This window comes from Talpa occidentalis, unplaced genomic scaffold (assembly GCF_014898055.3).
Source record: "Talpa occidentalis isolate TD23 unplaced genomic scaffold, MPIMG_talOcc4v2.1 talOcc4.7, whole genome shotgun sequence".
In the NCBI taxonomy this organism is placed as follows: Eukaryota; Metazoa; Chordata; class Mammalia; order Eulipotyphla; family Talpidae; genus Talpa; species Talpa occidentalis.
The window spans coordinates 122,207,105-122,219,956 of record NW_023605083.1 but is presented as its reverse complement, the minus strand read 5'-3'; the positions used below and the strand labels follow the sequence as shown (position 1 = coordinate 122,219,956).

At 57.0% G+C, this 12,852-nt stretch overlaps 2 protein-coding genes across 4 annotated transcripts; one reads left to right on the top strand and one right to left on the bottom strand.

Annotated features, from left to right (window-relative positions):
* Positions 1 to 734: 734 nt before the first annotated feature.
* Positions 735 to 10,021, top strand: GFAP (glial fibrillary acidic protein). Of its 3 annotated transcripts, XM_037494292.2 has the most exons (11): positions 735 to 912; positions 1,678 to 2,168; positions 3,070 to 3,130; positions 3,338 to 3,433; positions 4,225 to 4,386; positions 5,748 to 5,873; positions 6,235 to 6,455; positions 7,025 to 7,068; positions 7,407 to 7,535; positions 8,566 to 8,651; positions 9,300 to 10,021. In XM_037494292.2, the coding sequence occupies exons 2-11, from the start codon at positions 1,714 to 1,716 to the stop codon at positions 9,339 to 9,341; spliced, it is 1,422 nt and encodes a 473-aa protein (XP_037350189.1). In that variant the 5' UTR covers positions 735 to 912; positions 1,678 to 1,713; the 3' UTR covers positions 9,342 to 10,021. The 3 variants fall into 3 exon arrangements, with proteins under 3 accessions (XP_037350189.1, XP_037350188.1, XP_037350187.1); XM_037494291.2 differs by lacking the exon at positions 7,407 to 7,535; XM_037494290.2 differs by lacking the exons at positions 8,566 to 8,651; positions 9,300 to 10,021 and having other exon boundaries at positions 735 to 903; positions 7,407 to 7,657.
* Positions 10,022 to 11,314: 1,293 nt separating this feature from the next.
* FAM187A (family with sequence similarity 187 member A) lies at positions 11,315 to 12,850 on the bottom strand. The gene has a single exon (XM_037495197.2). The coding sequence runs from the start codon at positions 12,843 to 12,845 to the stop codon at positions 11,580 to 11,582; it is 1,266 nt and encodes a 421-aa protein (XP_037351094.1). The 5' UTR covers positions 12,846 to 12,850; the 3' UTR covers positions 11,315 to 11,579.
* Positions 12,851 to 12,852: the final 2 nt, after the last annotated feature.

Below are 12,852 nucleotides of genomic sequence, written 5' to 3'. Positions count from 1 at the left end.
TTGCCAAGCAGGCCGCTCCCAGCCGCAGGTGAGAGTTGGGACAACTGAGACTTGTCCTCAGTCCTGCTCTCCTTTTAATGTCCCCTGTCCTTCCCCAACCCATAGCAGGATCAAAAGTCACTGGGTATCCCTTCCTCAAGATTCCCTTGCCCAAGGAGAACCCATGGCTCAGGCTCCAGGGGTCAGACGTGGCTAGAGATGTGGGTCCCTCCTCTCTGTGCTGGGACTCACAGCAGAAACCTTGGTGAGCAGCCCGTGACACACCCAAGGAGACAGCATCTCCACAACCTGGCACTACCCAAACAGGAGCCCTGAGAGCTGGGGAAGGGGGAGCAGCCAGGCCTTGTCTGGGCACTAGAGACCAACCCGGTGGGGCTGGGCTGGCCACCCCAGGGCTTTCCCCTCATGCCCACTGGATGACTCACCTTGGCACAGACACAATGGTCAGAGGTGGGCACAGAGCCTGCTCCCCACTGCCCCCCAGCCCTCCTCAGATGCTTTCCGAGAAGCTCTTTGAGCAGGGGGCTGGGGCCGTACCCCGCGTAATAGGCTGACATCTTAGGATAGAAAAGGCACAGCCCTCTGTGGGCTGCCTCAAGTGTGGCGCCCTCACTGGCAGTGGAGAACAAGGCTCCATTCAGCAAGTGCCCAGCACAGGGAGCGGGCATGGGGGCGGGAGAGGAGGCAGCCTCTTTCCCAGAAGTTCAAGGACACAGAAGGAGGAGGGGCCTGGCTCGGGCTTGGACCTGTAGGTCGGGTGGGCGCATCTGAAGCCTTGAGGGGCAACAGAACCCAGGCTCCTGTTTGGACCCGGTGACTCCGGGTTCCCAAATCCACGGACCCTGGAGGCCTTTCCCATCTTCTCAGCCCAATGTGTGGGAACTCAAAAGAGAAATCTCCAGAGTGAGTGAGGTGAGGGGTGACCAGGGAAACAGGGCATTGCAGGACAAAGATGGGTGCTGGGGCAGCCAGCTCATTCGTAACTGCTTTGTGGAGCTGTCAAGGCGCCAGCTCCGGGAGGGGGTGCAGTGAGGCTGAGCAAGGAAGGGGGGAGCCTGGTGGGACGGAAGTGGGGGTGTGAGTGGCCCAGGAAGTGGGTCTTCCTCCTCTTGCCCACCTTCCCTCTCTCCTCTCCCCCTGGACAGAGGCCTCGGCTGGCCCTCCAGACAAGGGGCTGGGGCCAATTCCAGAAGTGCAGGAATGGGAAGAAAGCAGGAATGCGGGGTATCTGTGACCCAAGGGGAGGCCACCAGGAGTCAGGTGGGAATGAAACTGTAGTATGGGCTGCTCCTTGAGGGGATGCAGGAGGTTTGTTGTTTGCCAAATGACCAACATCTAGCAGGCACTTGAAGGACTGCTGGTGAGCGACGACGGGGTTAGGGTCTCTAAGAGTGGGAAGGCAGGTCATAGGTCATCTGTTCTAGCCCTTTCTTGACCCACCTTCCGAGAGAAAGGGTTTCCTTGCCCAGTGGTTAGGGCCCCAGAACAAGCACCTGGCACCAGGCCCTGCCTGTTTGTCCCTCTGTGCTGACCCTGCCTCTGGGCACAGTGACCCGGGAGGGGTGAGCGGGTTTGCCCGAGGGTGGACTGCGGCCCAGCCCCACCCCCTCAGGCTATGCCAGCGGGTGTTGCCAGGGCAGCCCAGGCAGCATCTGACTGGCCCACTCCTCCATAAAGCCTGCACACGCCCGGAGCCAGCAGAGCCAGGCCAGGATGGAGAGGAGACGGGTCACCTCAGCCACTCGTCGTTCCTACATCTCCTCTGAGATGGTGGTGGGGGGCCCGGCTGGCCGCCGCCTGGGGCCCGCCACCCGCCTCTCCCTGGCCCGAACGCCACCTCCACTCCCGGCCCGGGTAGACTTCTCCCTGGCTGGGGCACTCAATGCCGGCTTCAAGGAGACGTGGGCCAGCGAGCGGGCGGAGATGATGGAGCTCAATGACCGCTTTGCCAGCTACATCGAGAAGGTGCGCTTCCTGGAGCAGCAGAACAAGGTGCTGGCGGCTGAGCTGAACCAGCTGCGGGCCAAGGAGCCCACCAAGCTGGCTGACGTCTACCAGGCTGAGCTGCGGGAGCTGCGGCTGCGGCTCGATCAACTCACAGCCACCAATGCCCGGCTGGAGGTGGAGAGGGACAACCTGGCGCTGGACCTGGGAGTGCTGAAGCAGAAGTGAGGAGAGGGCCAGGGGAGAGGGGCCTCATGAGCAGGGAGGACTGAGCCCCCGAGAGAAAGTGCCTGCAGGTCTGCAGGGTCTCAGGCAGGAGGCTCTGCCTCCCTGTTCCTCAGTTTCCCCAGTTCTGGGAGAAGAGAGTGGTGTTTGCGCCCCAAATGATGGGAGGGAACAGACCCACAAGCCCAGAGCCTCAGAAATCTCATTCCCAAAAACCTCTGCCAGGAAGCCTGGGTGCTCTCACCACCTCCCCAGCAGGGACCCCAGCAGGCAGGGTCTGTGTGCTTCATCACACTACAGGGAGGGCACTCACCTATTCTGAGCCCTGGGCTCTATGGTGAGGAATGGAGAGAAGGTTGGCATGCATGAGGACAAAACTCTGGGTAAGGAAGTAGGGGAGCGATCAGGCAGGCCGGGCTCCAGAACAGAGGGGACTTGCCTATCACCAGCATGTGACCCTAGCAAAGGCACTTCAACTGCACAGCTTTGAAGCAGGGATCTTTATAAAACCCATTTCCAAAGGTCAGAGGCAACCCAGGGGCATGGCACTGAGCTGAGCTGGCAGGGCACGTGCATGTGCCCTCAAGCGCAGGAGGGCCTGCGTGCTTGTACACGCTGCAGCGAGTGCACATCGGGTCGCGCCTGTGCGGGCAGAAGCAGGTGCACCAACCCTGATAAGACCCCTCAGTAATGAGTTAAACCAAAGTCCCTTGTCTGCTCACCCTCTAGGCAAGGCCTCTGTCTAGAACGCCCGTGATCCTCTCCTGCCACGCTACAATTCACGGGGGGAGGAGGGTGTGAGGGAGGGGATCATTCTAGCTGCCACCTCCAGGAACACTGGAGCAGGGATCCAAGAGCCCTCGGAAGAACCTCCACCCAGGAATTTGTCCCCCATTCCAGGCTCCAGGAAGAAACCAACCTGAGGCTGGAGGCTGAGAACAATCTGGCCGCCTACCGACAGGTCCGGGCAATGGAGGAGAGGGGCAGGGGGAGGAGAGGGTTGTGGGCAGCACATCCAAACACAGCCCCCAAGCCCAGTCCCCCAAAGCAGATTACTGCTCCCCACAATTCCAGAAGGAAGGGTAAGGCAAAGCTGGGGAATGGGGAGGAGGAGCCTGGGGTCAGAGTGGCCCTTTGCTCCCCCACCCCCAACCTGCCCCTTTTCCAGGAGGCGGATGAAGCCACTCTGGCACGTCTGGATCTGGAGCGGAAGGCTGAGTCCCTGGGGGAAGAGATCCAGTTCTTGAGGAAGGTTCACGAGGAGGTAAGGTCGGGGCAGAGAAAGAAAAGGACAACATAGAGATCGGGACTGCAAGAGAGAGCGACAGAAACTGAGATACTGACACTGAGAGATACTCAGAGACAAAGAGAAAGAAACAGAGCCTGACAGAGACAGCAAAAGAGACAGAGACAAAGATGGAGACAGGCAAGAGAGCTTCCCCAGTTCCCACCTGGTAAATTGTGCAGGTGCGTGCACGCACACACACACACACACACACACACACACACACTTGTGGGGATGACAACAGGCCTTGTTGCCTCGGGCTTTCTGTCTTCACTACAGACCCGGGTGATAGCAGTGACCTTCAGTCTAATCTCCTTTTCACAGGACACTGAGGCCCAGAGAGGTTATAGGACTTGCTGAGGTCACACAGTTAAGTCCCTCTGACCTCAACCCCCACCCGCATCACCTGTCTTCATTTAAATGAGTGTCATTCTTTTAAGAAAGATCGCACTGAACTCTGACCTCAGATGATGGATTCAGAATCAATGACCCCACGGAACCGGAGCCACAGGGACACCACCGCAGAGACTCAGTCACTCTCCCCTGAGAACAGGCTCCTGTTTGGGCTTGGGAGTTAGACACCAGGAGGCCTCCAACTACCCCGCTTACCTGCCCTGCCTGCGCCACACCACTTCCTCCAACAAGAACTGCCCATTTCCCTTACCCAACATCCATGTCCGAGGAACAGGCAGGAGAGGCGTGATGCTGCAGGGAAACCCCACTGGCAGCCTGGGTCCTGAGCCCTGGTACCCTTCTCTCACCTTGGCCAGGAGATGCAGGAGCTCCAGGAGCAGCTGACTCGGCAGCAGGTCCATGTGGAGCTGGATGTGGCCAAGCCAGACCTCACAGCGGCCCTGAGAGAGATCCGCATGCAGTATGAGGCAGTGGCCTCCAGCAACATGCATGAGACAGAGGAGTGGTACCGATCTAAGGTAGCCCTAAGTGTGGGCCAGTCTTCCTCTTCCAGGCAGCCCTCCTGGCTCTATATAAAAGAATTTTGGAAGGAGGGTGGGGGAAGCTGGGAGAACATAATCTTTGGGTGAGAAGTGGAGCAACTTGCTCCAGGGTCACATGGGCACTCACTTCCAATAAGTACTTATTATTACTGCTACTGCTACTCTTATTGTTAGCCACCATTGTTGTTTACTAGGTGCTGTACTTTGCATGGATTCTCTTACTCTGAAGTCAGTACTATTCTTTTTTTTTTTTTTTTAAGATTTTTTTATGCATACAAGAGGTGGGGTACAGGCCAGAGATGTGGGTGTGTGTGTGAAAGAGGACTCACCAGAGACAGTGGGGAACAGAACAGGCAGATTGACCGAAGTACACTGCTGAGAGGAGCAGTGAGCAAGTCAGGAGAGGTCTGCTCTGCCATGTGGGTTTCTCCCTGGCCAGCAGGGGATCTAACTCATGCTGCAGAGGCTCCGGATTGCTTCACAGTGCGTTGCTTAACCCCTTGTGCCACCAGGGAGGCCCAAGTCAGTTCTATTCTTACACGAGAGACCTGAAGTCCAGAAAAGGTTAACTAACTTGCCCCAAGTCACATGGCTCCTAAATACTAATGCTAGATTTCTAGCCCTGGCCAGCTCACTTGGGGGCCTGCGTTCTGGAAGCCTCTGTGGTCTGTGTCCTGGGTTATTGAGTATCTGTACTCAATATAGAGTGTGCCAGGTGCTGCTGGGATACAGAGGGAGATAGGATGTGCACCCAAACATGGCACCCCTAGAGAACACTGAGGGGCAGAATTTATATGCAGTGTAAGGACCACCAGGAGGAGATCTTGGAAGGAAGGGCATTTGGGCTTGGCCAAACTGGCAGGCTGTGGCTGCCCAGGTCTTGGAACTGAGAGTGTGATTGGCAGAAGCCAGTCATGGCCCTGAGCATGGTTTTGTCCTGATGGAGCTACTGGGGACCACACTGCAAGTTGGGGGAGAGACAGCCCTGAGAACCAGGGCTCTGCTGGCCAGAGCACACTGTCTGTGGGGAGGGGGGGCGGGTAAGAGGGTTCAGTCCTAAAGATGGAGCTGCCAGTGCAGGAGGCTCTGGATTCTGGGGCAAACACTGTTCACTCATTCACGTACTGACCCAGAGCTGTACTGGGTGTTAGAGACATAGCAATGGCTCTGTGCCCCCGTCCGTGGGCCACAGGGGACAATCCCACACAGGGCCAATGTCCTGGGAGTCACCTGGACAGCAACCTGATTTCCCAGGGCCCTGCCTTCCCAGGGACCCACAGTGATCCCCACATGCAGCCACAGTTGCCCCCTTAGCATAGCACTCTCTTCCCATCTAGTTTGCAGACCTGACTGACGCTGCTGCCCGTAATGCCGACCTGCTCCGCCAGGCCAAGCACGAGGCCAACGACTACAGGCGCCAGCTGCAGGCCTTGACCTGTGACCTCGAGTCCCTGCGTGGCACAGTGAGCATGGGAGAATTGGAGGCTGGAGGCTGGGGGATGGGTAGATCAGGGAGGTTGGTGAACCCAGGGAGTCAGGGAGCTGACCTGCCACCCCAGGAAGATGCAAGAGGAAAAGGGCCGGGGTAGAGACCAGGACTGGGGGCCGGGCTCTGGAAACTTTCTCAGGAAGACGGGGCAGAATTAGAGGAGGGGTGGGGGAGAGCTTGGGGGGAAATGGGGAGTACAGAGGAAGAGGAAGAGGCAGAAGGCGGCAATGGCGGGGAGGGGGGGCGGGGAGCGGAGAGGAAGACACTTCAAAGTCTCTCTCAGTGGGAGTGGGGCGCTTGACAGTGCTGGGGGAACCGCGGGCTCCACCCCACAGAACGAGTCCTTGGAAAGGCAGATGCGCGAGCAGGAGGAGCGACATGCTCGGGAAGTTGCGAGTTACCAGGAGGCGCTGACACGGCTGGAGGAGGAGGGGCAGACCCTCAAGGACGACATGGCCCGCCACCTGCAGGAGTACCAGGACCTACTCAACGTCAAGCTGGCCCTGGACATGGAGATCGCCACCTACAGGAAACTGCTGGAGGGCGAGGAGAACCGGTGAGTCCTGACCACCGCTCTAGGGAACCTCCCTGCTTGCCCTGCCCGGCTGCCTCCTCCCTTCCCTGGCTGCATCTTCCCGGGGTGTCCAGACCCTTCCCACGCCATCGCCCAGCATGGTGCTTGCGCAGCACAGTCGGCCGTCAATAAATATTTGATGAATGAATGGATTTAACCGATGTTGATTAGGTCCCACCTTCAAGGACTTGCATCACACCGCACCCTGAACTAAGAGGGTCACTCCCCATTTCCAACCAAGGTTGCCCTTCTTTTCCCCTGATGTCTTCGCTCTCCTGGGAACTTCCTTCACCACCTTTCTCCCCTCTGCTGTCCCCCAAGCCTCTGCTCTCCTTGGAACAGAGGTGGCCCCTCGTAGGTAACACCCAAGTCCCTTGTGGACGCCTGGCACTCCAGGGAGCATGTTGGTTGCTGGGGAAAGCGAGGCCGTGGGGCTGGCTTTTCCTGGCAAGGAAGAGCACCGGAGGCTGTCACCATAACACACGGAACCAGAGCTTGGCGTCCGGACACCCTCGGACAGCAGGTCACCCTTTGCCTCTGCTGTCTTTCAGCATCACCATTCCTGTGCAGACCTTCTCCAATCTGCAGATCCGAGGTCAGTGGAGCTGGGCCTGGTGCTCAAGGTGGTGGTTCCCTGCCCCCCTCCCTCAGACCTGGGGCAGGGGCCAAAGCAAAGGGATTCGGGCTCTCCTTGGGGGCCTTTGTGGCCCATGGCAGAGCTTCCAGTCAGAACACACCAGTCCAGGGCCTCCAAGTGGGGATAGCAGTCATTCCTGCCCTTCCGCGCCCTGTGTCCCCCTATCCTGCACCCTGTTCACTGTAGAACCCGGTGAGGGTCTCAACCTCTGTCCTGCCCACAGCCCAAGATCCTGGAGCCATCTCTGCCATCTGAGTGTTTTATGTATTGTCTTTTTTAACTCCTTGTCACTACAGGGGGCAAAAGCACCAAAGAAGGGGAAGGTCACAAGGTCACAAGACATCTCAAAAGCTTCACAATACAAGTTATACCAATACAGGCTCACCAGATTGTAAATGGAGCCCCTCCGGCTCTGGCTCTCTCGGGTTAGCGGCTGCCTCTCAAACAAAAACACAGCGCTTTTCTCAGCCTCACAGGGAGTCTGCCTCACCAGGCCCATTTCCCTGCCCTCCAGGGCTCCCTCCTCCCACGTTTCCCCTAAAGGGCCAACAGTGTGTTGTTTTCCCAGGCCCTCAGGGCCCCCTTCAGGACCTGGCACAGGGTAAATGTAGGTCAAACTGACAGAGTGCTCAAGTGTCCTTGGGTGCTCAGATGAGGTGCTCTGGGGCCTCCAAGAAAATGCCAGCCCCGGCCTCTCCTCGTCCATGTCACTGAGAGAGCCCCAGCGCCAGGCTCACTGCTTGATTCTCCACCCGCAACGCTCCACTGCTTGGCTCAGTGCTGATTCAGCCCAGGGGATTACTTTCATCTGGACTGCTGCTCTTGCAGTGAATAAAGTTTTATGCTCCCTTCTCTTGATTTTAAATATTAGTGGGTGTGGCATGTTATATTCTTCTCTGTGGCGGGGGTACTAAATCCCTTCTTACTTGTATGTATTAAGTGATTCTTTGCTAAGGAAAAAAATTCTTCTGGGCTAGAAAATTTAGGAACAGCAGATGTGCTTTTCCAGGGCTCAGTTCAGCATAAAAAGGGTTATCAGGAGGACCAGGTAGAGGTACTATTGTCAAGTGCCACACAGCAGAGGGAGAGTCGGGCCCAGAGAAGTGGCAGCATCACCGCCATTTTGCAGATGAGGAAACTGAGTCATGTGGCTGATTAGTGACTGGCCTAGACTCCACTTCTGGCCTGCCTGATTTCAGAGCCTGGGGCTGGGCTGTCAAAAAGGTGCCAGGCAAGAGCTTGTGGAGGGGCTGGGAGGCAGCCAGGCCAGGAGAGTGGGTGTGGCACTGGACATAGCAGCCAGGGCTTGCCCAGCACTGTGGGCACTTGGGGCAGGCATCTTTCCAGCCCTTTCTTACTCATGATTGGGGTGTGTGGTTGATAGGGAAGCTGGGGTGGGAGTGGATGTCTAGGGCCTGAGAGCCCACAGGAGCCCACCTCTCTTCATGCCTGCAGAAACCAGCCTGGACACCAAGACCATGTCAGAAGGCCACCTTAAGAGGAACATCGTGGTGAAGACCGTGGAGATGCGGGATGGAGAGGTGAGGAGGGTAGGCCTGGAATTCTGGTCCTGTTGGGTTCTGGCTGTCCCCAGTTTCTACCAGACTCTGGAAGAAACCAGGCGCTGGCACATAGACATAGATGGTCCCCACAACTCACAAATGCTCCCCAGGGAGACTCAGGAAGAGGAAAGGAAACCAGGCACCAGCCCCTCCACCGGCAGTTCTAAGGGGAGTCTGGGTGTCTAAGCGCCTGGTTGGGGTCCTGACTGGGGCTTTCCCTTTTCTCATGCTCAGATTGAGGTTCCCCCAATGCCAGACTTGGAGAGCAAAAAAGAGAATCAAAGTTAGCAGTTTCCATTCCCAACTTTCAACTTCCAGTTTGACCAAAGGAATGTGCCAGAGGACTGGAAAGAGGGGACTCAGTCTTACCCCTCCCCTATCAGGCCACAGTGCTAGCTCATCATACACCATCAGTTCACCCATCTTGGGCATTTACAAGTGGCATCTTCCCCTCTGATTGATACATTGGCGGGTGGGATGGGGTGGGGCGGTGTGTTTCCTGATATTGTTATAGAAAAGACAGACCCAGGCTGGGGACTTACCCAGCATCACATAGCCTAGCAGTGGTGGGCCAGGTCACTGTGCATGCTTAGCTGTTGCTCTGTGCACCTTCTCTGTCCCCTACAGGTCATTAAGGAGTCCAAGCAGGAGCACAAGGACATGATGTGAGGGGGGCCCACCTAGTGGCCCCTGCCCCACAGCTGGAGGGCCCTGCAGCAGGAGCTAGGATAGTTGTTCCTCTCTGATAGCTAATCCCTGCATCCCCTCCCCTTGCCTGCTCTCCTGCTCCATCTCTGTGCCAGCTCTGTTCCGGGTTCCATCATCAGGCCTGTCAGACAGTATCCACACTGCACCCGGAAACTCCAACTAGTAGGACACTCTCCCCAAAGGGATGGTCTGGAGGTGCGTGGCCAGCAGCTTGGGTTAGAATTGGGAGTGGGGAGAGAAGTTGGAGAGGCAAGGGGATCTAATAAACCACCCTCTTGTGCCCTAATCCCTGTTGTCATGGCAACTGTTGCCAGAGTTGGGGGTCTCTGGGGGCATCTGGAGAAACTGCGCCTTGGAGCTTCCTCAGGCTGCTGGAGGAAAACTGAGATTCTGAGACAGGAAGGGGAAAGCAGTGTAGCCCTGGCCAGAGGCTGGCTCTGGACTGCCCTGCCCAGAGAGTGGGTGGGTGGGGGTACTCTGCCAGCTAGTCACCAGACGGAGCTCCTGGCCTGCTCAGATCCCTGAAGAGCCTCCTGCGTGATAATTCGTGCATCTCAGCCTCACAGAGCTGCCATGTGGCATGCTGTGGGCATGTTGTGGGCATGCGGTGGGCATGTGGGAGCTTGATGCTCAGCACTTAGGGGAAGCTGTAGTGTAAGTGGAGAGGGAAGGGGAGGGAGAAGGGGACCGCCATGGCTCCTAGGTGTGGGCACAGAGAGGTCAAGCCAAGGGGGACTCCCCCATACAGACTGAAGGGGTGGGGCAAGGAGAGAGGGTAAAGGAGGCAGTTGGGGTGACTCCCTGGACATAGAGCTGGGGGTGTGGGTGACACACTGGTCTCTGGGTCATGGGAATCAAGACAGTGATTTATCGTCTTGAAGATGCTGAAACAGGAGAGAAAGGGCTGCCGTCCACGGCTCAGGGTACAATTGTCACAGTTCTCAAGGTCCCTTCCTCATGGCATCATCCCTGTTTACCCAGGCCTCTGAGCCCCAGCAGCTGCTGCTCCCCCCACCCAAATCCAGCAAGTACCGCTGGGTAAAGCCACTGCCATGCAGCCGACCCTCTCCAACCCGAGGTGACCCACGGCTTTTCCCTAAACCAGGGCCCCTAGGATCCCTTCTAACTGAATCATGAAGTGCACCCCCATGTTTTAGGGAGCACCCTATTTTCTAATTTAGGAAACTGAGGCAGGAGCCAAGTGAAGACCCTGGGTTGTGTTCCTGCAGCTTGGAGGTGGGGGAGCGCCTGCTCTGCTTTCCAGGGATGACTGGGGAGCATTAGGTTATGTGCCCAGAGTGGGCTGAGAGGGCCCATTCAGGGTCTCCCTCTCCCCACTAAGGCCAGAGGGAAGGGAAAGTGAGAGCTCTTCCCTCTTTTCAAGACTTGGTACCTTTCCCACTCCTGCCTGCACCCACCACTGCTAGCCTGCAGGATACAGTTACTGCCTTTAGGCACTGAGGAAAAATAAAGCCACCTGCTGGAACCTTCCCTAGAGTGGACTCTGATCTGTTCAGGGGAGGCTGGGGCAGGGGAAGAGAGTGGAAAGTGGCCTTGAACAAGACCCAACTTCCTGCTTCTGATTGATCACCTTGGGAGCCCACCTGCCCAGGCAGCCCTGGCACCCCTCCACCTACCGGCCTTTGCACCTTACCCCCTCTTCTCACCCCTAGTCTCACCTGGGTGCAATCTCTCAGGAAAGCCCCAAATCCGATATGATTTCCACTTTCCAGCCATTTCCCCTAGTCTCATCTTTACATTTACTCCCAAACCTGTGATTTCTACCTGGCAGTGCCAGGATGAAGCTGCGGGGGAAGACAAAGAGGACATTTACCTAAGCTTCCTCCATGATTTTCTTCTTCTCACTGATACCCCCAATTCAACCAGCACCTACTTGCCCACCCTCAAAGGCAAGAAAATAAAGCATCTCAAACACAGGCCATTCAACACAGAAGAGGTTCAGGTCTTCCCCTATCTGAGCGGTCAGAACACACGAGCACATGGGGATGTCTATCCCAGCCTCTGTTCCCCACCTCCCATGTGCCTCAGGCCTCCTCCACCTCCACGGTCACATCCCTGACATGTGCATGAAAATGGGAAGTAGGTGATAACTAACAGACTTGTCCACACCCATTGCCACATATCCCAGCCTGGCATCCTGGGTATCATTTAACAAACACATTCAAGTACAACCGGTGTTCAGAGCCAGGGGAGAGAAATCCTAGGGAGAAAGCCAGAACAAGAGGGAAATAAGTAACAGCCGCAACGGCAGAGGTGGATGGTGACAAAGATAGCCGTGATGACCAGGTAGCCTATCAGGGTGAGAGTCAAGGCAGAGCGAGTTTCAGGGTCCGAGAGAGAGATTCGGTGGCGCCTTCGCGATGTCATGCCCAGTCGGAACCCAGCGATCTTCACCCCCTGCCGCCAGCAATAGTAGATGCCCCGGTCAGTCAGCTGGGCGAAGCGGATGTGAAGATGGTTGCCATGGTCGATGAACACCCTCATGGACCTGTTGACCCCCTTCAGGTACTGTGTGCGATAGAGGTACTGCTGGTCCTTGTCCCAGGCCACGGCGTGCTCCGGCCGGGCCCCGGGACAGGAGATTATGAGTCCATGGCCCAGCACCTGTTTGTGGAACTGAATGGGTACCTGCGGCACCCAGGGCCGGCTGCCCTCTTTGGACACATAGTTCAAGATAGCCACTATGCCCTTCTGGAACTTCTCCGTCTTCTCACAGGGCACCATGCAGCTCCGAACCAGTAACTCGGGTGGATGGTCCTTGACCTTGGCCTGAAGCTTGCTTGGCACAGCCCGAGAACCACAGGACACCACCTCAGGCAGAGTGTTACGGAAGCGGGGGGAGAGGCCTGGGCTCTGCAGATAGCAGAGGCCAATGCGCCACTGCTCCCCACGTACCCCACAGCGGTCACAGGGGGTCCACTCCCAGAAGGTGGTGAAGATGTGGAGTTTCCCATGGTACTCATCTTCAAAGGGCTCCTGGCCCTGGTCTCTAAAGGTGGCCACCATTCTCTCACTGCTCTGGATGTCCACATCATAGGCATAAAAGTAGTCCCCCTTCCTGGAGCCGCAAAAATATAAGCCCGAGTCCTCAGGCTGGGCCTGGAAGACCAAGAGGCTGAACATGCGGATGCTGAAGCGAACCAGCATGTCGCTGCCCACACGCACCTGGGTTGCCTCTGTCAGCACCCGCCCATCAAAGTCTGTCAGCACTTTGGTGTGGCTGCTGCCCACATGCTTTTGGTAGTACCAGACAACGGCAGGCACCTCCTCTGGCTTGCAGTGGCAGGGAAGCTCGAAGCTCATGTCGGCCAGGTAGGCTGCATTGTCAAACATCAGGAAAGCCGGGCAGGGCGTCCTCTGAAAAATGTTCTCCTTCTCCACGAGTTCAAAGGCCTGGAGGGTCCCCAACATCCACAGGAGCACGGTGGTATGGGCCAGGTTCATGATGGCA

Coding starts and splice junctions, on each gene's coding strand:
- GFAP (XM_037494292.2), top strand. CDS start 1,714: ATGGAGAGGAGACGGGTCACCTCAGCCACTCGTCGTTCCTACATCTCC. Junction 3,131..3,337: donor ATCTGGCCGCCTACCGACAG/GTCCGGGCAATG, acceptor CCCCTTTTCCAG/GAGGCGGATGAAGCCACTCT. Junction 6,456..7,024: donor CTGGAGGGCGAGGAGAACCG/GTGAGTCCTGAC, acceptor GCTGTCTTTCAG/CATCACCATTCCTGTGCAGA.
- FAM187A (XM_037495197.2), bottom strand. CDS start 12,845: ATGAACCTGGCCCATACCACCGTGCTCCTGTGGATGTTGGGGACCCTC.